Source organism: Chelonoidis abingdonii, chromosome 8, assembly GCF_003597395.2.
Source record: "Chelonoidis abingdonii isolate Lonesome George chromosome 8, CheloAbing_2.0, whole genome shotgun sequence".
Lineage (NCBI taxonomy): Eukaryota > Metazoa > Chordata > Testudines > Testudinidae > Chelonoidis > Chelonoidis abingdonii.
The window spans coordinates 9,077,148-9,104,119 of NC_133776.1; the positions used below are offsets into that span (position 1 = coordinate 9,077,148).

General features: G+C 40.8%; 1 protein-coding gene across 1 annotated transcript in view; it reads right to left on the reverse strand.

Moving 5' to 3' along the window:
* Window positions 1-273: 273 nt before the first annotated feature.
* SENP5 (SUMO specific peptidase 5) overlaps window positions 274-26,972 on the reverse strand; it is a 26,986-nt gene continuing 287 nt past the window's right edge. Inside the window, exons 2-10 of the mRNA XM_032803878.2 lie at window positions 15,850-17,441; window positions 10,908-11,013; window positions 10,603-10,750; window positions 9,945-9,992; window positions 8,262-8,339; window positions 4,717-4,854; window positions 2,741-2,824; window positions 1,212-1,262; window positions 274-1,115 (exon numbers count right to left, since the gene is read on the reverse strand). Of these exons, the coding sequence (XP_032659769.1) occupies window positions 1,005-1,115; window positions 1,212-1,262; window positions 2,741-2,824; window positions 4,717-4,854; window positions 8,262-8,339; window positions 9,945-9,992; window positions 10,603-10,750; window positions 10,908-11,013; window positions 15,850-17,410 (2,325 nt within the window). The 5' untranslated portion in view covers window positions 17,411-17,441 and the 3' untranslated portion in view covers window positions 274-1,004. The remainder of the gene's footprint in view (window positions 1,116-1,211; window positions 1,263-2,740; window positions 2,825-4,716; window positions 4,855-8,261; window positions 8,340-9,944; window positions 9,993-10,602; window positions 10,751-10,907; window positions 11,014-15,849; window positions 17,442-26,972) is intronic.

The following is a 26,972-nucleotide window of genomic DNA, read 5'->3' on the forward strand; positions in this document are numbered from 1 at the left end:
ATGGGATGGACAGAAGAGCTAGAAGGGAATCCAGTTTCAGAAGAGAGACCCAGAAGGAAGACAGCTACAGTGAAAGGAACTGGAACCTAACACTTCACCTTAGCCCATTTATAGAATTTACCTATGATGTGAACAGTTGCTAGTTACCAAATCCTAGGTTAAAACTAAGTTTTGCATCTTCAGAGTCAGCTTCATCATTCCCCAATAACATTCCAAGACACATGCACAATCATCCAGGCTCCAAAGCCCATATGAACATACTGTCAATCTGAATAGCTGAATATCTCCATGTTTTATTATACAGACAAGTGCCGAAGTCTCATTTGTGCAAAGGCTGCTTTTCAACCACATGGAACAGGGTGAGAACGACAGCTAGATAAATGTTAACAGAGAACAATTTTTTTATTAGTGACTTCCACTCTATTCAGAGGGGGTCTCCACACAAAGTCTGTAGGCAGATTTATCCAGCCCTCCCCCGCCCCGCCCCCCAAAAAGCGGGCATTCAGTACTACACAGCCACAATGAGAAAAATGGAATAATCTGAGTTTTCAAAAAAAGGTTCTAGCTGCTCTTTTTATGGCATTGAATTTTTTGATACATTCAAAGCATTATTGCATCAGAAAACGGATCATGCATCTTTATGTTGTCAGACAAATTTTTAACCTGTATTCTGTCATTTCTAGCTACATTTCAAAGGTGCACCAAATCTACAGTTTTATATTTTTTTTTAGTCGCATGCTTTGCCTATACGCATGCGTCAATAATAAATATTAAATACAGGAAAGAACATAAGAGGAAACCAAACTGACATTAGAAATATTTTGTGGCAGCTCTGTTAAGTCCTGCCAGGGAAAGAGCAGAAAAAGTTGAGGTAACATCGTGGCCACACCACTCAGCTGAGAGTCATTTGAAATTCATGGAAGTTTTCAGAAATTCAAGTACACGAACACCAGCTGGAACTCTTCAGAAATGCCAGAGAAATAGCTCGACTTTTCTTATTACTGTTAATCTATTAGCTGCCGCTCACACAGCTCCTTGTAAATCCTTTTTCTTACTCGTGGCATATCTTCCTGGGAGAACTGAAAAGGCTGGTCTAAGGCGAGGCACTTGCAGTACTGAGGGAAAATGAAAAAGCTTAATTGAAACAGGAAAATTGACAAGAGAAATACAAAGAAAAAAAGCCACATAATGCTTTAAAATTACATTCTTACCTGGAGCACAAAAACCCCACAGTCACTGTCATTTTTCTGTTGTGGAATGCACTGTGGGAGGAAAAAGACGCAAGACATTAAATGACATCTCTTTAGCCCTCCTTCAGTTTTCACTCTAAGTTCTATTTAAAATCCAAAATGAGATTTTTGCAAGATTAGTGAGCTCTTTTTATTGAAAACTGGTGACTCTGCAACACTGGCAGCTTGAGCTGCAATTACTTATTTTGGGCCCAGTCATGCCAGGGGAGGCAAACGCAGCACCTTGTTAGGATCATGCCTAGTATTTAAGAGAGTAGATATTTTATGACCGATAAATTACAGCTCTCCCTCCTATATCTGGCCAATTCAGGATCGCTTCCTCTCAATTACTTTAAATAAATATTTGAACATTACTGTCTACTTTACTCAGGTCAGACTTCAAGACTTCAGCAAACTCATGCAAGCCTAGAGAAATGTTTCCCTAGGTATTTGTACTATAGAAGGTGGATCCCCATCCTCCCCACTGATCTTGAAGGAAGCAATGGGCAATTTGTGGGCAGGCCAGGAGAATGCAAGGTTTCTGTTAGCGAGCCTGGAACGATGCCTGTAAAGAGACCGTGAATTCACCCCAAATAACAGCCTTTAATTTCCTAGCTTTGCCAGATCATCTCTTTTTTCTTTTTTTTTAAATACTTTCAACTCACTAGCTCTCAGACAGTCATATTTTCTTTAAATCCACAGCATTGCAAGAGGAAAATTGACATTTTCCTAGAGCCAAAATCATGCACCTCCCACAGGGCTAAACAGAAATAAGGGGGAGACATCATCTGGGATTCTCTCCGCATTGCCCTGGAACCTAGAAATCTCTCCGGTGAGTGGGGAGCCGTTGGGAGACTGTCTAATGTTCAGTGACCTGTTTTATATCCTCAGCCATTATGGGGCAGTTACGCAAGTCTCAAATTCCCTTGTTCGCACTTCACACAAGTTGTTCCCTTTTATCACTACCAGACACAGTTTAATTTGTTAGCGAATATAGTGCTGGTGAAATGTGCCAGACTGACAGCCCTGGAGACCAAAGCCCTCTGTCTATCCACGGCGTATACACAAAGCTCTCTGTCTATCCACAGCGGTACTTGTTTTTCACCTCATACTGTCCCCTGCTGATGCACTTCAACCTTTGGGAGTGGTCACCTCTAAAGAGGAGAGGAGCTGGCCTCTACTGAGCACACAGTTCTTTACCCCTGGTGTCTGCAATGAGCATGGCCTACAGTGCTGACTGTAATGGCTTTGCCATGTGAATAACTTCTCCACCAGGGTCTGGGCAGAGGCCACCAGCTCACTTAACAGGAGAGAGAGGCCTGGTGGGATCTGAATGAGCAACAAAAAGCCCATCAGCAAGCCCAAGTCATCCAACTTCTTCCTTTTCCTTCATTTAAAAATATATATTTACTGCTGCTTTCAATAACATGGATTTAAAAGTGAAAGCGGCACACCCAAGAGACTCAGCTTGTACAGGATTCACACTGGGGTTTAGAGGGGTTGGCACTAACCTTTGTAACAGCTGTTTGCCATCCCTGAAGAAACTCAGGATGATTCTTCTCTCTTGCTTCAGTCAGTAAATACTTTCGTATGTTCTTAAAAAGAAAATCAGAGCCTTCCCGTTACACACAAATTAAAGCCAAGGAGAAAGGCATGCAGGTACGTTTAACCAGGGTGAGTTTGGCCCTTGTGCTTAACCCAGCTCTAGTGGTTAAGGAGAGAACTAACTAGCTCCACTGAGCACCAGGGCTGGATTTGGCCAGCCAGTCCACACAGAGATGCAGTAGAAACTCCACCACACTTTGGGCAAAGTGCGAGAAAATGAACTGTAGAGAAGAATTTTGTACTGGCAGGAAGATGCACTAGATGGGTTAGCGTTGTGTTTTAATTTATTTGATTGGCTGAGCTTGTGGGGCCCTGACACACAATTTGATTGCATTTCTCTCTTTGAACATCACAGGATAACTTTTGACCACTGCAGGCGATCAATTCCCAAAAGTTTCCGGGCAGGTTCTTGGCATCAATACATAGAAGCCTATTAATTTTGGGGGGGAAAAAATCAAAAACTCCAAAATGGGGGAGGGAGACAGCATCTGGTTAGCAGAGCCACAGCTTCAACCACCTCTGTAATTCTCTATAAATCAAAGAGCCAGTTGTTGGCAGAAATGAATACAGTCCAGCATAACAACTTCACTCATTCTACCATGTCCCAATTAAGCTTACAAAGTTGACACCCTTCAAGAGAAAGAAAGGAAAAAGGAGAATAAAAATGGGGGGAAAATAGGGAGTCATAAGGAACCCCTGCCAGGGGCAAATGGGGAGTTGTGGCATGGTGAACATTGCAGAAAGTCCCTGAACTATATGGGAACGGGAGAGTGGCACACAGGGAGCTTGTGAACAATGGGAATGGAAGGATGCAAGAAGCCCCTGGAGTCTGCAATGAGCATGGCCTACAGAAGCAAAGTGTGAAACTCTCTAGTTTTATAAACGTCCGGGTAGTGGACACTACAGCCGCTGTGCTGTAGATGTTCCCTAGATTGACGGAAGGGGTTTTCCCATTGATATAGTTAGTCGACCTCTCCAAAAGGTGGTAACTTGGTCAATGGGGCCTAGCTCTGTCTATAGGAGGGGTTAGGTCAACCTAGCTACATGGCACAAGGAGCTACATTTTTCATAACTTTGACTGATGTAGCTAGGTCGATCTAATTTTTAGGAGTAGATGAGGCCTCAGCTTTATCTTTGGCAGTTGCTGATGGGAAACTTATTTTAATTCTGATATCCTTTCTGTGAGCTCTCTGTAAAATAATTGCTACTCTGCCTTAATACATACTTAAAAGCTGCAGCCTGCTGTATTAGCAGGCAATTAGGTCAGCTCTGCAAAACAGACACTAAAACTAGTCAGTCCAGGCCAAACTACTTGCCTATGTTTTACCATCATAATTGAAATATTATCAATCGAACAGATATTTAAGAAAAAAATGCTGGTACCTGCACTCCTCAAAAAAATAAAACAAAACAATCTTTGGTTTACAAGATGTGCAAATGGGTATTTTATTCCTCTTTGAACAATGGATTTCTCTTACTGTACGAGGCTTTATGCACTTGTTTTTTGGGGAGTGTTACAGAAGAAGAGAACACACAACAGAAAAGTTTGCTAGACACAGACTGGTTGTATGAATATGGCAATGGAAGACCTGGGCTTTATTCCCAGGGCTGGTACAGAGTCGCTGTGACCTTGAAAAAGGTCCGTGTCTCAGTTTCCCATCTGTCAAAGAAGTTAATAACTCTCCTGCACCTTTGTAATCAGGTTGAGAACTGGATGAAGGCAATAGAAGGGCCAAGTATTTATTTTATTTTTAGTACATGCACAGAGATTACATGAAGCACGATGCCCCCAAAACATAGACTTATTTTAGAGAGGATAAAGATTTAATTCTTAAAGCACGGATCCAAGCACTTTAAGCGTAACTATAATAATTCCTCTTACCTCTACACAAAATTTAAAATGAATGCCTTGAGAATCGTAAAATGAAATAATTCGGTTAGGGATGTTCACAGTAATGAGGGACCAGTGGACTTCCAGGTGAATAGGAATTAACAGGAGAGTCTTTTTGAACAAGTCCACCTGACAAACAAAACAGTAAGTATTACCAAACAGGGGAACAGACCACATACAAGTTAAATACGCTTCCCACAACACTGTATTTATTTTAAAACAGAACATCTTTCCTCTCCTGACCCTGAAAGTTCTCTTCTAACAACTCCCCCCAAGAGCTCTTCACGCAGGTATTTCAGTCACACGTTTGTGTTTTGTACTAGATGCAAGACATTGTTGCAGTAGAAAAAACAACTATGAACACTGTGGGGGTTCCACATCTAGTCTTCACCTGCACCTGCAACAAAGCACGCTTGATTTATGTGTTAGAACAAAGGGTGGTGGGGGCACTCCCTTTAACATGGCTAACACAACCTGCAATCAAGCTAAGCCATTTATATAACTTCAGCAATGATGTTTCTGCAGTGAGAACTCAGCTGATTTGTACCGACTCTGCAGTGCTGATGGTGGTAAAAATGGGTCAGCAGATTAAGCAATCAGGACTCAAAGAAACCACACAGAAACAGCAGGCCAAGGCACTTTTCTGACCCGTATTCACTGTAACATGGCATTTTGTTCTTGCCCAATGAACTTCAGCTCAGACACTAAAGAGGCAGAGACTTTCCAGGGCAAAGATTGTCTTCCTGTGTCTGCACAGTGCCCAGAACATTCGGTGTGTTTCTATAAAGTCCAACAAGCAATATAAAACAGGGTGCGACTCTCCATTGCAAAGAGAACAAAAGATGAGGCTAATATACTATACAGTGCCTAGTACCAGGGCTCTGCAGTGCTACTGTACTACCAAAAAAATCAGCAACAGATTTAGTCCACAAGTGAGAAATCAGGGGCATAGGGAGTGACAACAACAAAGTCTGGGGTAAGGGATGACTGCATCTTAATGCTGAGGACAAACAGTTCCTTAAGGAAGGTTTTACGTGCTTAGGTTGTTTAATTTCCTAGTGCTGGGAATGGCAATGGAAAGCAAAAGTGGATTTCCAGATCCCCATGCACTAGATTTTGGTTTATATCATCAAGAGCCATTACACACAACGGAACACACGGAAGACACATTGGACAACTCAGCCTGCATCATTAATGTAGCACAGGCAATTACTGGATTATGATACTTTACCCAGCAGCAGAGGTACTGCAGTCAGACAGGCAAACAAGGGAAAAGGACTAATACCACCTTAAAAATCATGTGGAATGGTGGGATTTAAACAACATGGCAATGTTTAGAACACTCCCATTTTTATTTTTATTATTATTATTTTTTTTTTTTAAGAGCAGGTCAGGATTTATTCTTTTGGAAGTAAGGCATTGGAACTGCTTTGGTCTTCAACTGCACTGTCCTCCTCAATCTTCTCGTGTCCTCCAAAAGCACGTGATATTGGTAGAATCTTGTTGTGTACAGCAGAATGCAGAAGAAACAGGACACTGGACTAAATGGACTGGTCTGATCCTGCAGGGCAATTCCTATCTATTTTTAAAGCACTATGCAACTTGTACAAAGCATAGTGTCCATGCTCTAATACGAGTGGGAGAGGGGCTACATCTGTTGTAAGAAAATAAAGTGCCCCCATGAACATTAATGGGTAACACACGTGATGCAAACAAGAGGTCAGACATATTTGGAAGTGCTCTGCACCCAGCAGCTCATATTGATAATGTATATCGATTTGGAAATGCTACAGCAGTGCCTCACGTTCCTCTGTAGGCCAGGCTGCATATCCCATGCTGCACCACAGTCTCCCCTCTTGTAATCCAGACAGGGGGTCCAGCCTACAAAGGAGAACTGGGCCCCCTGAGCAACCAAACTACAACTCCCATGAGGCGTTGCACCAATAAATGCAAACTGAAATATTTGGGTTTTCAGACAACAATTTGAACATTTTTGCAGAAAGCAGACACTTTTCCTGAAAAATGTTTAGTCATAAACCCAATTTTCAACGCTAAATGCTTAACTGTCCTTGAACGTCAGACCCTCTGCCTTTACATCTGCACTTGAATTGTGAGAGCTGTTAGTATCAGCATTGATATAACCATCTTTTGTGACAGCCTATTCCTTTTATTACAAGGGAAATGAAGTTTCTCCTCAGTGCAGTGGTGCGGTAAGAAACAGGGATCCACTTCGGAAGGGACACAGAACAGTTTAGGGCCTGACTGCTGGGATTTTTAACAAATATTTTCAAGTTACTGTCACATAATGCAGTTCTGTCCCCTTCTGAACACTCCCCTACAATGATGTGAGCATAATAAATAGTGCTCTAGAACATGAGAACCAGAAAGTGACCAGTCTAGTTTCACTTACCAAGCTTTTGCAAAATGTATGAAGTACACCACTGACAGCAGTGAAAAAGCAAATTACCATTTAATAAGTCCAGTTTTAATAAGCTCTAGTAAAAGATTTGGATCATCTAAACCAGTGGTTCTCAAACTGGGGCCGCCCCTCATTCAGGGAAAGCCCCTGGTGCATCAGGCCGGTTTACCTACCTGTTGGGTCCATAGGTTCGGCCGATCGCGGCTCCCACTAGCCGCGGTTCGCCGCTCTAGGCCAATGGGAGCTTCGGGAAGCGTCGGCCAGCAAATCCCTTGTCCCGCACCACTTCCTACCGCCCCCATTAGCCTGGAGCTGCGAACCGCAGCCAGTGGGAGCCGCAATCGGCCGAACCTGTGAACCCAGCAGGTAAACAAACCGGCCCGGCCCACCAGGGGCTTTCCCTGAACAAGCGGCAGCCCCATTTTGAGAACCACTGATTTAAACAGTATCCCTTTAAAGGCCACTTGTATATTAAAAAAAGAGAGTCACATTTCACCAGAGAGGAGATAAACAGAAACTTGATAACTTTTCAATTCCTTTATCAAAATACACTACAATTCTTATTTGAACATGGGCTTGCCTGATTTTTTTGTTTAATACCTGTATTAAAATGTGGCTCTACTAGTCACACAGTCTGTAAAAATGCTTTGTGCGGTTTCTTGTTTGTCATCTCTAAATTTCCATACTAAATGTGCAAGCGTTTACAAATAGAAATTTTTTTTTCCTTTCAGCTGACAGCCCTGTACAAACCAACTTGACTTCGAGAACCCAGGCTGAATTCTTTGCTTCTCATACATCCTCACCAGCAAGAAGGGGTTTTGCCATCCAAACTAAGTTGTTAGCTACAACCCCTTTTTGCTAAGCTCCAAATGCAAATGAAACTTAAAAAAAAAAAGTTCTGTTGATAATGCTGAAGGAGGAATAGAATGCAGCTTTCCCACAAGCTTGTTGCTGAGCAGTACTGAGAGGAGTAACAGTAAAAACTTTCTTTTGTCACTTGGTACTAACGTAATTTCAAGTTAAACATTTTCTTGTGAGTGGGGGAGAAACGCTAAGTATCAGGATCCAGTGGTCTATTCTATACAATTGATAAGCAACAGACAGAATTAAACGGTACCTTTTTAGTCCATCGTTTTACACCATTATATCCTTTGGTTACCAGCTGTCTATGAAAAAAGCTGTTAAAAAAATGAACCTAGAAAGACAAATTAAAAAAAGAAATGAGGGCTGAAAGTGCGCATAAATTCTTCCAGTAATGCCTAACATAACTTCTACATAATTAAACATCTAGCTGGCTAATAAACAAGAACCGAAAAAGCAAAACAGGAAAAGAGACAAGCAAGTCTACAGATGTTTTTGCAAACCTTAAATAAATACTGCTGTTCTTTAGAATGAAGAGAAACTCTCTATTTCGCTAGAACATGTGATGCGAAGCAGTTTTTTTTTTTAACTTGGCATTCCTAAGCCTATGACATGCAGCTGCAATATTTTGTTTAGGGAGAAGAGGCTAAAGAAGAGTCACAGATATTATTCTCCTGAATTCCAGGAATTAAAATCACTGGAGGATGGGGGAAAAATCATATTTTCCCATCCTCCCTACATAACTTGCTAGAAACTCCTTCCATTTTCTGCTCTGTGACTCGGAACCAAATAAATTTGATTGTCAAAAGTTATAAAGTTTAAGACACAAAAACATGGACATCAGCGTTCAACCCTCTGGCCAATTACAGATTTCACAAAAATGCTTCTGAATTACAGAATACTTCTTTGTCTACTGTGTCACATCTTTTGCAATTAATTGCAACCTATTGTTGTGGCAAAAGGTTGTAGATTTTTACAGTTAAAACAATTCTTTAGCATTAGGTTAATACTTGTGTTAGCCTCTCAATTAAAGGATGAGATTAATACAAAATAAAAAACTATAAGTCACATCTTTTATGCAGTTTTACAACATTTGTATTTAATAATCTTGCTAGTATTGAGGAGGTAGAAGTTACTGCTTGAAAAAAGCTAGATAGTTCAGCATTTGAAAATGCTGGATAAAACCTATTAGTTATGCCAACAGAAACTTCTAACCGCATTCTACAAAGTACTAGAACAAGATCTCCCATGAGGATTTAAATTATGCACTATAAAAAGTGGGCACAGGCAGACAGATACACTCTCCAATACCACAGTTCTGGTTCATGCACTGAAAAGCAGAGAGAATACTAATGAGGAATCACTACCATCACCAATCAAACAAGCAGTGCTCTACATTCTGAGCAAGAAGATTAAAGGGTTGCTATACTCTGTGCAGCCTGCCAATCTAAAAATGGCATTGTGTGGTTTCTTTGTGGTCTCAATGATTCTATATTCAATTTGTTCAGCTTACAAGTAAACAGATGGTTCTTCTAACCGTCAGTGCTATAACCAAACTCAATCCAGAATCTGAAAGTCAAGATGGGTTTCTTCTGCCCTGAATGTCAACACCAACAACTGTAAAGACTACAGCTGGAAAGTAGTTAAGAACTCTGCTGATGATGCAAGAGCCAGATGAGAATCCAGTTCACTTTCATAATTTTTGCGGCTCTGTGAGCCTAACAGGAGTAAAAATTTGTACCGGTAAAGTGAACAAAAGACTGACTAAAGGCAGCAGATCTAGTGAGTACAGAGGGGCTATTTTTACACTGACAATTTGAATCACCATAATGGTGTTTTAATCTGCATTAGACCTCCTTCCTATTTGATACATGTACCTGTGGTCTTACACCATCTCTCCCTTTCTACCCCATAACTGACACATTTTCATAATGCTCACCTTGTCAGGGACTGCATCCATTATGAGTTCACCATACATATTAATAATCTGCAAGAGTTAGTAAAAATTATAATTTGCACAAAAATAACATTGTATTACTGAAAGTAAATCCAAGATTTGAGAGGGCACCTAACAAAGCACACATCTTTTTTCTGACAAGAAGCTGACTAATTAGAGTAACATTCTATTATACTCTGATGCAGGTCAAGAACTCTGGAATCAGCAATGGGTTCTAGAGCAGACATAATATAAGCAGATGCTTAAAGACTGCCTCAATGTGAAACATTGGTTTAATTCAATTTAAGTCTACTGAGGCACATCTGGTGGACTGCTACTCTCTCTGGTTTTTTGGCTATGGGTCTTGCATTGCTGTTACTTTCTCTTCTTCTAGCTAAATGGGAGGAAATACTATCTGCTTGCACCTGCTATCACTGTCTTCTTGAAGAGGAAGTACAGTCTAGTTGCATGAGAACAGGTCTGGGAGCCAGAAACTCAAGTTCTGTATTACTGGGTCTGCCAATGAAAAGCCACTCGACCACTCTGCCTTAGTTTCCCATGTATGAAGCGAGGATAACAGTGACCTACCTCACACAGGAGGTTATGAGAATTAGCTAATATTTTTTAACACTTTGAAGAGGTAAACATAAGCATTGCTAACCTGGTCATTTAGCCAGTTCTGACCATCCAGTGTAGTCAGATCATCCATATCTAGCATGTGCTTATTATAGAAGACCCGGAAATTGCAAGTGGAAGATTTTGGATGCCTTGTCCGATACTTCATGATTTCCCTACTGATAAAAGGCTTTCTGAAACAGAATTGAAAAGGTAGAGACATGGATAAAGATATTCCAGTTCATACCAAATGGAGCTGTTCCAGCAGGTGTCAGTTTCAATCTGGAATGCAAATTAGTGTGCCAAATAACTTTTCCTTTACAAGTACTAGAATATATTACAGCTACAAACCTATGGGAGAAATCTTCATTAAAGACTTCCTTTAATCTTGCCATGACATCTTTTTCACAGAGTGGAACTAAACTGCCATATTTCTTCATTACTTCATCTAGGAATCCTTTGAATACATCAGATAAATGAAAAAGCAAACATGTAAAAAGTTGAGTTCTCTAGTCCAACAAAACCAGATATTATAAATATTTAACAGCACAGTGTCCCACCCACCCGGTGGCAAATTCCTGCATGCAGTTAATGTAATACAAGAGTTAAAAAGCTCAGAGAGGCACCATTAAAGACGAGGGAAGTGACCCCAGAACTGAAAGATCACTTAAAAGTCATCTACATAAAAATGTTAAATACTTTGAGCCCAATTTTCTTCATTTATGCAGAATTTATACCCAGGTATCCCACTGGAGTCACTCACAATTTATACTTGTGTAGGCAAGAGAAGAACCAGTCCCTTTGCCTATTTCTATTAACATTTTACATACATGTTATTCAAACATTGTAAATTCAGGGTGCCATCAGTTCCTGCAAGAATTAAAGCATTCATTAAAACTAAACTTCCAGCCCTTAGGTTCTGAAGATAGCATCCCGCATGCAAAAAGAGTCAATGCAGTACTGTCTGCTGACAGCTACCATGCCTCCGCTGCTGCTCACTGTTCTCTTGAACTGTAGTACAGTAAAAACATATCAGAGTCTGATCAATTTTTACTAACCATTCAGCAGAGAAACTCAAGAATCAAGTCAATTTCACCCTGCTGTTGCTTGGGAAAGCTCTAAGCAGCAGTGACAACAGCAATTGGAGATATTCACTGGAAAAGACCAAAAGATTGAGTCTAGCGGGAAAGTCTAGCAAACAGATGTTTTTTGTCTGCTAAGAGAAACAGGAGTAGAATGGTGGAGATATCACCCCATTCCAGCATCAAGAAGTAGGGTAAGTAGGAGGGAAGAATCATGAGAGAGAAGACTGGAGTAACAGATTGCTGAACAACACTGACAGTTCAGGAGGAAGAGACACCAAATTCTGCAGCTCCCTTCCAGCTGCGAGAGGACTTTTTGGAATCAAGGGGAAAACTTCCAAAACATATTGGAAGCCTGCTAACCAGACGCTTATAAGAAAGATAGAGCCCCAGAACAGGGACATCACCCCAGTAGGAATTCCAGCATCGTTCCCTTTCCCAGGAGATAGGGGAGGTGACATGCTTCTCACCTGGACATGGGACCATTGCACTGGGGCTTCTCTATTTTGCACTGGCCTTTTGGCCAGTCCTCTGATGGGGCAGAGCAGGGCAAGGCAGGAAAAAGAGAGATTGACTGGATAAGTTGTTAGAAAATAAAATCATGGTATTTTGAGAGATTCTGGAGGAGAAACAGAAAAGAGAAAAATATAGGAGAAGAGATTGAAAAACACAATGAAAAGGAAGATACTGGGAGAGAGAAACCCGAGGAGGAAAACAGACTGAAAATAATGTAGGAAGATATAGACCATAATGTATTACTGGGGAACGGTGAAGCCAAGCCAAGAAAGGAAAGAAATTATATTAAACCAAAGTAAGAAGAAACATGAACCACACTAAAAAAAAAAGTATTGAAGTTCATTGCGGACTGTCCTTAATTATAACTTTGTCAAACACTAACAGCACAGCTTGTATTCCTTTAAGCTTGCATTCCTTTAAGTTGTAAAGGGTTGTGATAACAAAAGTGTTTTTCACCCTGGCTAGGAAATACTGTCTTCAGGTTAGATGGTGTTTGAGACATCATTAAGCCTTATGCTACATACATGTTCCCATGCTTCAGGGAAAGGACTGAGGAGTCCTTAGTTCTGTTCCTCGGTCTGGCCGACCTCTGATCTCACTTATGCTGGTGTAAAGCGTGGGTAACTCAAAGGGGAAAACAATCCCAAGTTCAAAACTGGCACAAAGTTGCAACCTCTCTGTACTGGCTTCCTCATCTGTAAACAAAGATTCTACTGCACTGGGGGGGAGGAAGTTCTTTAATGCTTGAAAAGAACATTGAGGCCCTCAGACAGGCAGCACTACAGACACGCCAAACGTTACTTTTTGCAACATCTTTGCACAATAGGGCAAGATTTAGATTAATCTAAAATCCTGGAGAGAGATTAAAAGGACAAACAAAACCAAAAATATCAAAGCGGTTGAGACCCCATCTCTATCTTCCCTCAGTCTGACCTATTATCACATTGATCTTTGGGGTATCCCACAAGGGCCTGAGATCAAAGAGAACAAATGTGCACTTATTACACCTTCCATCTGAGGCCCTAAGGTTTCTACAAACGCTGTTAGCCTAGCTAGGAATGACTGCCTGGAACCACACCGATTGGCTGACTGGGCCTTTTCTGATGTCACATGTACCAACACAGCTAGGACCTCTTTACTGGAAAACAAAAATCCCTTCACCCATTCTCTTAAATGGATTGTGGAGAACGCTATTGAGAGGGAGACAACATAAGGGACATGGAGACCTAAAAGGCAGCCTGATGGACCCTCCTATCAAAATACCGTTTCTGCAGTACTTCGCGGTCCCTGCAGGCACTTGTAACCCACTGAATAGCCAAACTCAATTGGGAATTCCATATGCCAAAATTTGTGTTTTGCCACTGACTACCAGCAGAGCAGGATTTGGTCCCCAGTTAATAACAAAATATGTTCAAAGTGGATACTGGGTCATAAACTGCCTGTGAAAGCACAGCTGGGTTTCTGGGAATGGAATGACGAGTCCGAAGAACCCAGAAAGTCTTAAGAAAGAAAAAAAGGAAGTGAAAGTCTGCTTTTTATTTTCCTCTTTTATGAGATTTCATATGTCACTCCTCCCTCCCAATTAAAAAAATTAAAGAAAATTAAATATGAATGAACCAGAGTATTAGCAATCAATATTGCCAAGGTGTAAATCAGTAACTTAATGGTGTACTTCCTACCTGGCAGAAGGCATTCACCTTCTATCTTTGTGCCTCACAACATACCTGAATACCACCCCCAATAGCATGCTAATTCACATCCAGCTGGTGCTTACTGCTGTAATGAATTAAGCTTCAAAATATCCCTGAGAGGTATAATTATAACAAATTTTTCTAAAGTAGAAACTGAGGCCCACAGTTTAAGTGACATGCCCAGGGCCATTTAGCAGTGCCAAAATAAGTGAACACAAGCCAGATCACCTGATTTTGCTTGTGCTTTAGCCACAAAGCCTCCTCCTCCATCTACAACATCAAGGGTGGAATTTAGTTGAGCCCTATTTAGAGACTTTGGCCATGTATACACCACAGGAATCATAGAGGGATGGCTACGGTGATGCAGCTATGTCAATTCAGTCCCACAGCGCAGACAGAGCATACAGCAATGGATAGAATTTTTCCATTGCTGTAAACACCGCTTCTCCAAGCAGCAGCAGGTGGATCAACAAAAGCATTCATCCGTCAACCTGTGTCTACACCAGGGGTTAGGTCAGGATAGCTACAACACTCAAGGGTATGGATTTCACACATCGGAGTTCTGCAGCTATGTTGGCTAAATTTTAAGTATAGACCAAGCCTTAATTTTGCTTCTGAGTGAACTGAAATGTTATGAGCCAGCTGACACACCCAAGGTCAGGGCTCTCCATTTCTCTGCATGGTCTGAAGGAGAGAGAAGCTGGATGCCGGTCTGTTCCTCATTTCCCTCTGGCATGTTTTCCACAGAGAACTGAAAGTAGAGGAACAATGCATATATACTTACTGTGTATGAGCAAATCACTGTCTCAACAGGGTTTAAAGGAATATTTGTTCAATGCTAGACCATATTTTGCATCCAGCTTCTCTTCCCTTCACACCATGTTTTGGAGGATTGACCATAAAAAGCTTCCCAATAGTTTCTCCAGACAGGGAAAGTGGAGAATTGGGGCAAAATCTGAGTCTGAGTCTATCAAATTTAGTTGCAATCCTTTAACACTCCTTGTCAAAGGGAACATATAACAGGCTGTATAATCTACTGAAAATAGGCTGTTCTAATGAAAACCAACTGACCCACAGTTATCGGAGTGCTGCTGGACTCTGTACCAGTATCTGAATGGTACAGTACAAAAGGGAGTGCTAATTCTTACTACATATATATATATATATATCTCCTGACATCAGATAAGGTTGTATATACAATACACTTCAAACACAAGTATTTGTACCATGCTCCATATTAAAAGAAACTCCATCAGGCAGTGTCGGTTCATCATGTATTATGAATGTAATGAATATGAGTGTTTTTTGGTTTTTTTTTTAAGTTTCAACTACAACCAATTTTGTTTGGATTTAGACTTTTCCCTATTCAAACATTTAGGGTATGAAAACCCAAAAGTGAAATTGACTGGTTTAGTCTCCTGTTTAAAGCTAAATGAAGCTGAGAAATTACACAGGCAGTAAGCCTAGGGAAAAGCAAATTAGATCACTATCTAAATTGCTAATAATATGTGAGATTACCTGATTTTTTTTAAAAAAAAAAATAAAATAAAGCATTTTTACCCTATACTGTCCCTTTATAACCTCAAGGTAAAAACATATTCTAAATTTAAAATGCTGATCCATATTTTTCACAAGCAGCCCAATTCGACTGTATTGTCTAAAACAAAGTAGAAAGATGTACCACTCAACAATTGTTGAAAAATAAAAGCCTTGTGTCAATTAAGCATTATACCCATACTTCAGAAGGTACCATTCTAAAGCTAGCGTAAGTGAGCCTGCCAAGTGAGGAAAGTTCTGCACCATTTCCCTTACAACAACCCTCCTCATTACAGCTTCTCATCTCAGTTAGAGTATTAAGCTACACACTTTTTGCAATTCATGGCGTGTAACCATTTTAATAAAGGAATTAAAGTGGTAAGGAAACTTCAAATATTCCCAACTTCATAAGCTATGCCCAGCTATTCTCAAGAATGATTAGCTTTATAACATGTGTAAAGAGTATACCACAAATCCATGTTGATAACTGCTCATCAGCCACACGAGAAACTTTCTGACTGTTCCTTCTGCCTCCCTTTCGAGCTCCTGATTTTAGTCCTGTGCTTTCTGGCAAAGGCTCCTCTAGGGGGCTTTTACAGTAAGGGTGATCTAGTAACTTTGCACTAAAAATGTCCAGATTTATGGAGCCTTCGACTTCCATCTGGGAAGAGCTGTCTTCATTTTGTGCCAGCTCCACCAAAAAAGGTCCATTTGCAAGGTTATTGTTCATATTTGAATCCCCCTTGCAGGATTCTAACAATATCATTTCATCAACACACATAACCTGATTAGATTCCGCATCTTCTTGACCTGAAATTGCAATTTCTCTCTCTGTTACTGAGAGGAAAAGATCCTCATGGCAACTGTCCACTACAGGAGCCTCGTTTGTTTCTGTCCTGTGCAAGGTCTCTGTACCCAAAGGAGCTGTTTTGTGCAGCTCTGGTTCGCAGATTTTAACACTGCCATCTCTGGATGCAGGTTCCTCAGAATGTAGCTCATCACGTTGTAATGCATCGTGGGTAAGGCAGATGTCAGATGCAGGTGTCTTATTCTCCTCAGCTACAGGTCCTGGTGTATTATTGTTCATATCTGATGAGCTATACAGGTTCCAAAAGGAGTTATTTTTAGATTTCCAGCAGGAAAACCAGTTACAAAATCCACCTTCAAAATCTCCTTGAAGATTCTTTTGACAGTCCCTAGTAATTTTCTCCACCCAGCTTGGCTTGATTTTACTTGATTTGCAGGTTTTGCCTCTTGCTCTAAGTTTTGGGGATTTTATGATTCTATCCCGAAACCTGATCATAGAAAGTTTCTTATGCATCATAAATACAGGTATCTTTTTTACAGTGTACTGGTTAAATCTGGACCTCTTTTTAGTAGTCAAGGGGCCACAAGTTCCATTCTGTTCTAGCCCTCTGCAACAGCACCTTCTTTTACTATTGTTTAAGACTACTAAGACTGCATTGCCTTCATCCTTATTGCGTTCCTCTCCACTGGGTGTGAAACCATTCTTCTTTACAGGTAAGAGCGCGTTGCACAGCCCACCACAAAAGGCACTGTGGTCATTGGCATGCATGCAGTCAAAATTAGTGCCTGCTTGTAATCCAGTGACTCTGTTCAAGACATCTTCACCCTGAAAGGATTCATTGTCCAACTTCTCTATTGCCTCTGCACATGGGCTTCCGGTTTTGCCATCAAGAAAGGGCTTTTTTGCCCTTCTGGACGTTTTTCTAGACAAGGTGCTGTGTTCAGCAGTTGGTTTTTGATGTTTTTTTGCATTTAGAAGCACTTCAGGAACCCACTCACTCTGGAGTCTGAGTACCTTCCTTCTGCACTGGAGAGATCGGGACGCTTTGTTCTGGTTTAGGCTCACAACTGATTGAGCACTGTGTCTTTTTCTCTTAGCTAGGAAAAAACGCTTCTTTTGGAAGCAGTATTTCCTGAGCCCCCAAAATCCAGTGGTCCATCTTCTAGAAAGGAACAGCAATCGACTTCTTTTCCAATTTAAATTTCTTCTATGTTCTTTCATTTTTCTGCTGCATTATGATCTCGAAGGGCAGCTGTAATAAGGAACACAAGGTTACACTTCAGATAACTTTGAATTCAAAGCCACGAAAACACAATTCACATTCCTCTGGGAGCGTGTCTGTCGAAAATTCCAAGACCCTCCCAAATCCCCACACTGCATTAGAAGTTCAAGCATAAAGGCTGCAATGGCTCTCTCACCAATGTGTTACATGTCTCCCCTCCCACTTCTATTATTCAGCTGCTCCTCTTATTTAGATTAAAGAGTAGGTAACCTCTCACTCAGATCACTCTCTCCTAATCTTAATTTTGACCCAACTTGGGCTAGTGAATCTGTAAAGCACAGATAATATTTAACTTCCATCTTAGGAGTTTTAAACCACAGGCTTAAGTCTGAAAGTTAGCCATAAGCATGCCTCACTATCAGATTCCACCAGGGACACAATGAAGCCTGATTATTGCATAAAACCTTAATTGGGGAGCCATCCTCTGGTGAGTCAGTTCAACAGAAACTCTTCCATTAAAAAAGAACTAAAATGTTCATATTCCAGGCAAGGAGATTTTTTTCTTCAAAATAAATGACATTTCACTATAGCCAAGTTGACTGTAAAATGGTTCCTCTATATTTAAAGGGCAATGCTATAAGTTGCCGTAACCAAAATTAACTCTTATACTAACAAAATAGTACCAGCTCAAGACATTGACAGCCTTCTAAATAAATCCCTTTCTCCATTGCAATGACCTGCATCTTAGATGGGCAAATATAAATAGTTAAAACAGGGAGGATGTGCATTTAGGACAGGGGCTGGCAACCTTTGGCACGCGGCTCACCAAGGTAAGCACCCTGGCGGGCCGGGTCAGTTTGTATACATGCTGCATCCACAGGTTCAGCCGATCGCGGCTCCCACTAGCCGTGGTTTGCCGCTCCAGGGCAATGGGGACAGTGGGAAGCTGCGGCTAGCACATCCTTCAGCCCACGCCGCTTCCCGCAGCCCCCATTGGCCTGGAGCGGTGAACCGTGGCCAGTGGGAGCCGCGATCGGCTGAACCTGCAGACGCAGCAGGTAAACAAACTAGCCTAGCCCACCATGGTGCTTACCCTGGCGAGCCGCATGCCAGAGGTTGCCAACTCCTGGTTTAGGATCACACAAGACTGTCAAATAATTCAAAAGTTATGGGCCACATAATACTATCAATTCACCCACATTACATGGTCTCTGCTTAGGCATAGTTATTGGCCTAACTAGTAACATCAAATATATGTACAGCCCAGAGAAGTAAAGATTATTCCAAGAACCTTCTGGGGAGCACCTCTGACAGACGTGAATGGGATATGCAGAAGAAGGTTCACATCACTGTTGCTATGTTTGGCAAAAGTTATTTTTCTGCCAGGCTGGATTAAAAGAATACCAGAATATTTGAACAAGCAACAGAGCAGGGCAGCACCACCAATGGAAAAAAATGGATGATTGCAAACGTGTCACTCCAACTCTCTGTCTGCTTTATGCAATTTGTCCAAGGTCCTGCGGAGGACACAGTATGTTACAAGTGGAGCAGGGCTTCTTTTGCTAAACATTTTAGGAGATGACACCAAGCATGCTCAGAAGTGATTTGTCACTCATTCATTTTGACTTGTTTTCCCCCACTTCACCAACTGAAAGATCTGCTTCTCAGTAACAATGATTATTACAAAATTTGGAGTTTGTCACAGTTGCACCTCATGCTGCCGTGGATACCAAAGGTTCTTCCACACATTTAAAAACCAGAGAGAGTGGTGTCTAAACTGAGATCAAGCACGGAAATGTCAGCCTTAAAGGAGAATTTCAGTTATGAACATGTGGAAACAGACGTTGACAATGGGAGTCCTGACATAACCCTGACTACGGAGTTCACAGTTGAAAAACCTATTAGAGTGAACAATCAGAACAATGGACAGGTTTTATTTTGTTGGGATAGAAATGCAAACAGAGGGTAAAGAATTTAAAAGGTTATTACTACTTTCTTAAAGCTACTCCTACTGTACCATGAAAGGTCAGCTGCTGACTTGCAGAGAGTTGTGAATCATGCAGTAACAGACTGGGACACACATTGGTAAAAACCAGCACAGATCACCAGCACATTGGTGAGCAAGGAGTCTATTTTTTGTCAGCCTTATTAATAAGGCAGTCATTACTGTTCTCCTAAATGGGATATAACAGCAACTCCTATAAGGGTGATTTCCTCACATTTCCAGTCCTGGCTTTCGCCTGTTGCTCTTTAGGCTAGTTCCTCTGTAAGAGTATATCTTACCTGCAGAGTTAGCCTGGGTGATCAGCACTCAGGTTAGCACAGCCCAGGTAGAGCATCCTTACTTCAAAGCTCTACTCATGTTACTGTGTCCACACTGGCGCTATAGTCATCAGTGTGAGGCACTAGGGCTTCTAGAGGGTTACCCCTGGCTCTTTGCACTGCACCACTATGAACTGTTTTGCAATGCACTGTGGACAACGTGTGTGTGTGCTGGATGGCATCTCTGTTCAAGTATGTAGAAGTGCAGCAGAAATGTAGCAGATCACATGAAATGTGGGGTTCAAATGCAGAACCCATGTATACAAACTGGAAGATGACGTCCAGTACGGAAGGAGTAGGCAAAGGGCAAGAAAATACAGCCCATGGGCAACTGCAAGAAGGCACTGGAAGATTATCAGAACTTCTGTTGATTACCCTGCATCCCATGTGAGTAGGTTACCAACCCCAATTAAAGTGGAAACAAGGCTCAAGTCTATACCTCCAGGCTGGGCCAGACCAGCCAGCCCATGTTCAAATAGATAAAATATATCTTTTAAATTAGGTTTTATTTAAATATTTTCTTCTTTTTTAAAATAAATGTATTTAAAATTAAACTTGAAATTATGACTGCCTATATTAAGGCTAAACTTCTTATAAACGAATATTTTTTAAATTTAATTTAAATTATTTTAAAGCACTACAAGTTTGCTGCTGAAGTTTTAAAAAAAGACCACTACTCTGATAGAAGTCACTGGCTAAGCATCTGGAACTAGAGTTTACTGGAACGCTACACCCACTTTTGACAGCAGTAGCCTCTTCTGCCAGTACAGAGAGAATATTTTCTTCTGTTATTCAATAAGTTCAATTCAGTGATTCGTTCACTCAAAGTTAAGAAACCAAGGAGGAGTTGAAAAGACAGAAGGGCTTGTTTTCCCTCTTCTAAACTATGAATAAAAACGAGGTATGAGGGATGAGAAATACCAGTTTTGAAATCTTGAAGGACATGGTGATCAGAAAAAAATCAGTTTAATTCACTAATTACAGTTAATATTCCTATGTTTAATAAATCAATTTTAAATGCAAATCATGTTTGATAAACTTTATTTGAATAAGAACAATGTTAAAATGCTGTATTTGTGCATTTCATTGAATTCCAATTTCACTCCAAATGTAGCTTGACTTAAATCAAATAAAAAATTAATCTTGTAAATAAATATATCATTTGCCATTTCCTAACATATCAAAAAAAGAGAAAATAGGAATATGAACACAAGTATGTTTACATTTATGTAAGCAATTATATAGCTTGAACGTATCCTCCTGGTTAACAAAAAATACAAAGTTTAGTGTAAAAGGCTACAGTTAATTGCAAATGAACATGTTTTAATGGTTACCAACTAATGATAATCAACCTCTCTTTTGGAAAGTAACTAAAAAGTACAAACGCAAGACAAGATTAAAATTGCTGATTTTAAATCAGTCTACCTGGCCAGGTTTGAAACACCACCAAACCCAGATCACAATATTGTCTGTGTGGATGGCAACAATGATAGGGGATTGGCTAGCTGCAGTGAAGCCACAGCCTCAGACTCCAGTTATGGTATGTCTACACCACCACAGTAAGTCAACCTAAGTTACACAACTCCAGCTACATGAAGAACGTAGCTGGAATCGACATAGTTTAGGTCGACTACTGCAGTGTCTACATTGTGCTGGGTTGACGGGAGACACTTTCCTGTCGACTTACCTAACTCTTCTCATTTGGAGCAACCAGAGAGCGAACTGTGGTTGACTTAGCACAGGGGTCCTCAAACTGGGGGTTGTGACCCCTCAGGGGGTCGCAAGGTTATTATATGGGGAGTCGCGAGCTGTCAGCCTCCACCCTAAACCCCGCTTTGCCTCCAGCACTTATAATAGTCTTAAATATATAAAAAGGTGTTTTAATTGATAAGGGGGGGAGGGGTTGCACTCAGAGGCTTGCCATGTGAAAGTGGTCACCAGTACAAAAGTTTGAGAACCACTGATTTAGCAGGTCTTCACTAGACCCGCTAAATCAATCCCCGCATTGATTGCCAGAGCATCAATCCAGCAGTAGTGTAGACACAGCCCGAGGCTTCAGAGATCCTTTCTGGAAAACTGCAACAGGAGCTGACTGGGCCTTTCAAGTAGCAGCAGCAGCAGCAGCGCTCCTGAACCTTCTCAGGCAACAAAAACACACCTAGCAAGCTGCACAGTAGTGATTCAACACAAAGCCAGCTAACACCTCCCTTCACTTCACTTTGGTTCAATGGCTCCTAACTCACTGCCCTTTCTGTCGTTGTACTTTCCCTTTAACTGCCATGGAACTTTCCAGAACCTTCCTTCAGATCCCTGTAACATCACTTACTGGCAATCTCAGACACTCGGATACCACGCTGAGCACAGAAGAGCCTGTACCTTGCAGCCTGAGCCATAAAAATATCAGTCTAAACAACTTCATTAACATACCTTCCAATATCAGAGGCGGTAGCCGTGTTAGTCTGGATTTGTAAAAGCAGCAAAGAGTTCTGTGGCACCTTATAGACTAACAAACAGAACTCTTTGCCGCTTACACCTTTCAATGTTTTTTAAGAATAGCTCTCATGCATAATCCCATTTGGAGTTATCGGTTCACCTCTAAACCTTGCAATTTTCTAATACGGTGTTTGACACTAGCCTCTCTCCACAATGATGCAACTTCACCAGCAGAAACACTAGCATTGTCAGGACTCTGGACTGCTGCTGGCTTTTTAACCTCCAGCAGGCCGAGACAACTGTGGCAAAAAATGCCTGCAGCTGCCCCTGTCTTGTCCACACTAAACTGAATTAGTTATAGCAACAGAGGGAAATTTCTAGGAAAAACGACCTAGTGAAAATAAGACTGAACAGTAAAAAAAGACTAAGGCTAACCTGAGTTGTTCTCAAAGCAGAAGTGTCACAAAGCTGGAATGAAATTTGCAATATTGTTGCAAAATTGTCACTAACTGTTAGACATTAGTCCCAATGTTCTTAAAAATGGGACATCAACTTAATACAGGTCTGTCCAAAAAAGCTGACTTACTATTGTTATAATACTTCATATTACTACAAATATTAATGATAATTTCCCTATATTTCGGTTCAGGCATTTGGCGCACACACAATGTATAGTCAATTTCACTATTTCTCATGCTTTGCTAGTCAGTTTCTTCTGTTTGTCTGAGTCATTCACACAATGGGGAGACGAAAACATTTTTTAAAAATACAAAAAAGCCTATCCGTAGATTTTAAGATGGTGCCCGTTTAAGAAAAAGCCTTCCAGGGAGTGGATAAATATTATTTTAACACACTGAAAAGTTTCCTCTTTTCATCATTATAATTAGAACTGAAAGCAGCAAAACAATATTCTATGAAAACTTTTAACTGAAAAAAACTAGAGTAGAGGTTTTCTACATTTAATTTTTTCAGTGCTGCAAGAACCATCACTGGTTTTGCATGCTCTCTCTCAACTTAAAAAATATTTGGGGTAATAGCTAAAAAATGCACTAATGACAGCAGAGAAACTGCACTGTGCAATACATTTCTCAGGAGAGTAGTGCACGTGCCTTAAAAAAAAAGTACTCACTACTTTGCCACTACAAATAATAATATTACATTAAAACAGTTACATGAAATCAAAATTAAGAATTTGGGCTTAAAAGTCAAAGAAACTTCTAAGATACAGCTGACACTACATCCTTAAATCCAATGCAATAATACATGGCACACGTTGTCTAGGATCACTCACTGCCAGGTCATGTTTTCTTAGCTGCAGTAAGAAGGCACAGCAGGATAACAGCACACAGTTTGCCTCACCTCTGAGAATACTCCCACTCTTTTGGGATGTTAAATTCTACTATATTTTATTTACATTACACTGAAACAGTATGTTTCCATTTATTCCCCCTTATTTGCAAATACAGATTAGTGTAAATCTGAGATAATTTACAGATTACATATGGTACAACATTTGTTGCATCGGCACATGTGGACTCTTGTTTTAAGTACAAACCTGGTATCCAAAATTGTACCTTCAGAGCAATTCAATATTAACTAACTTTGAAACCAAGGTATTTGAGGTATACAAGTTTATTTTGCAGAGGCATCATGCACCCCTATAAATGCAAAGAGATTTAATTTTATATAACATTGGTATGACTAATTAGTCCTCATACAATACACTTCTTCTGGCTGCCATCTTAAAATTAAGTGTAAAAACTGCCAGATTACTTAGGTCCAATTTTGCCTCACATGTGCATAGCTAGTACTTCCTCCAGTAAAATTAAATAGTTATATTCAAGTACAGAAACTCATTTTAACACCAAGGGTCAAATTCTGCACAAGTGCAACAATTTTTAACCCCAAAAGGTCCTTTTACTTTGTTAATGAACATAGTGCGTACACATGCCATCCCAGTTATATTTTAGTCAACACATGACATTCATTGCTAGAGCAAAATTAACTAGCTATGTCACCATCCTCAGTGAAATGAAGTACTGGAAAACATACGGCACATTTGAATCCTTAACTGTAAATATTCTTCCTTTTTCTGTTCAGTTATAAGCTTGGGACACTGTAAAGATTATGTGCATTTCTGGAAGTTATTAGAGAATTTTCACAACTAGCTTAATACGAACAGAAGATCCCCCTATGAAAAGTTTCAAAAAAAACATCTAAATGATTGAAATATGGAAAGAGAAAAATTCAATTTATACACAATGAAAACGGGGGATAATCACATATCACTGCATAAGCAGCTACTGATGTTTAGCTCAAATTTGATGTAATTCCGTTTGTACAGATTAAAATTTACAGTACTGGATACCGTATCTCTTCACTTCCTGTTCTAAACCTTTGTGCGGTGTTTCTGTGGACCACTGAACAACTGATGATTTTCACTGAGTAGTGAAGTAACACCTAGAGCGCATGCTTTGGGATGAAAGATACTATATACACATGTAAGATATTACAAACAGTGACTGGCAAAGTCCAATAGTACCAAGTTTGTATATCAACAAAAAATAAGATGAAAATGATTGCCAATAAAGGGATGGTGTCAGGCATGGTTAGCCCCAAAATTAGGTTTTGTACAAATAAGGTCTTTAGTAGAAATGTTTTAATTCCATTTTTAAATTTTTAGACTTGAAACTTTTGGGTTGGTTTTATAATCACATGAAACAAATTCTGAAACACCATCCCAGGTACTATATCAAAGCAGGAATGTGCAACTGACAAAGCTATAGTGAAAATTGTCTATTTTCATTATCCAAGCAGAGTAAAGAGCAGAGGAACTAGAAATTTACATGCACAGTTTCTGCATTTATCATGGACTGAGGGGCCTCGATGTTTTTGCAGAATTTAAGCTCTCATTAAAAAATTAAGAGCCTACTTTCAGAGCTGTTAAGCACCTACAGCTTCCACTGATTTCAAGTGAAGTTGCCTGTGCTTAGCATCTTTTGAGAAAGTTTTCCTGTCTTCTGAAGCATGCAGAGAATGAAAGAGTAGCTCCGAAAGGTGCAAACTTCCCTTCTTATGTCCATGGTTTTAACTCTCAAGACAGCTGAGAAATTAAATGCCATCAAAACCTATTGGGTGAGCGGGAAGTTTCAACAACAATGTGATTGTAAGATCACCCATCTGAAGATGCTCAGTTGGAACAGGTGTCCCTGTATGCATCTATTTGTGTTTTCATCCCTCCAGCACACAGGACTCTCTGTTCAGCTTCCCTCTGCCTTGCAACTCAGGTCCCCAGTGACTTATGCTGAGCACCAGTGCCTTGCACCAGCTGTCAGCCTCTGAACCATATCATATGCTGGCATAACCCCATAGGGCAGAAGGGTTCTTCCATTGCTATAGGAACACCACCTCCCCAGGCAACAGCAGCTAGGTCAAAGGAAGCGTACTTCCATTGACCTAGCTAGGTCTACATCAGGAGTTAGATCAGCATAGCTACGATGCTCAGGGGGTCTGGATTTTTCGAACTCCTGAACACTATACCTATGTTGATCTGAAACTATAGCCAGGCCTTAGGAATTGGTGGTCTGAGGCAGCTGAATCTTTAGTTTATTGAGGGAGAAGCAATGCTGGAAGACTCTTCAAGAGAAGACTGGAAGGCCAGGAAGGGGGTTTGACAGCACAGTATGGTTGAGCACTTCCTACAACGAAAAATGATTCCAAAGTCCTCCTCTGCTTCTGAAGTTACCAAATCATCCCAAGCCCTATATCAAATTCTTTCTTCTGCACATCTAAAAATCCTCGCACTCCAAGAAAGCGCTCACTTGACCCTACATATCCAAGACTTTACTTGGCTTATCATCTGAGATGGGTATGTACTCACGGTGACCAGCCCCTCTCGCTGACACAGCTACAATCAATTTTTAGTGTACCAGCTCAAAGTGCGCACATTTCCTTAGTGAGTGAGAAACTGGAACAGGGAGAAGGACCCTGCTGTCAGCTGCAAACAACTAGACTCCTGTAGTGAAGTTTGCAAGGTTGCTCTGATTGGTCCAGGAGCACCTGTTCACTTTGATACCTTACATTTGAGTGACTCCCTGCATTTTACACTGACATCTGATAGCAAAGAAAGGAATACGTCAAAATAGAGATTCAAACTAAACAAAATATCTTGATCCAGGCAAGGCTTCAGTGTTTTTTGGCAAAATTCCCCAATGAAATCATACTGCTTTTTTGGGAAGTCTATACCAATGTCTCTGAAATTCCCCTGCATATTTTCCATGATCCTGACAAACACAGCAAAAAAACAAACACCATAAATAGTTAGAAATCTTTAAAGTTCTTTCAGTTATAATAATTTAAATCACTGGTAACCTAAGCATCGTAAGAACAACGTAGATTTTAAATGTGAATTTTAAACAATAAAGATCCTTTTTATCTGTGTGCTCAGACTAGTCAGATTTTCCTTGGAAACCGGGAGAGAGAATTTTGGACATGTCTCCTCAATGGCTGTCACAGAAAGTGTTTCAAGAAAACACAGGAACCAAGACACGGGGAATAACTCTGTGCCCCATAAATACTCAAACCCTTCTCTGGGGAGCTGGCAAGAACCTCTGTCCCTGTCCTGTGGGGTCCCTCCCTCCACCACAGAGCAAAACCAGGGCCTCAGCTTCCCTCCAGACCCTCCCAGCGACTGGTTACCAGCCTCACACCCAAAATGGGGGCGGGGGCCACTCTGCCCATACCCAGCCAACCCCGGGCCCCGACCAAGCAGACCCCTTGCACCCCCCAGCCCCAACCGCGCCCCCA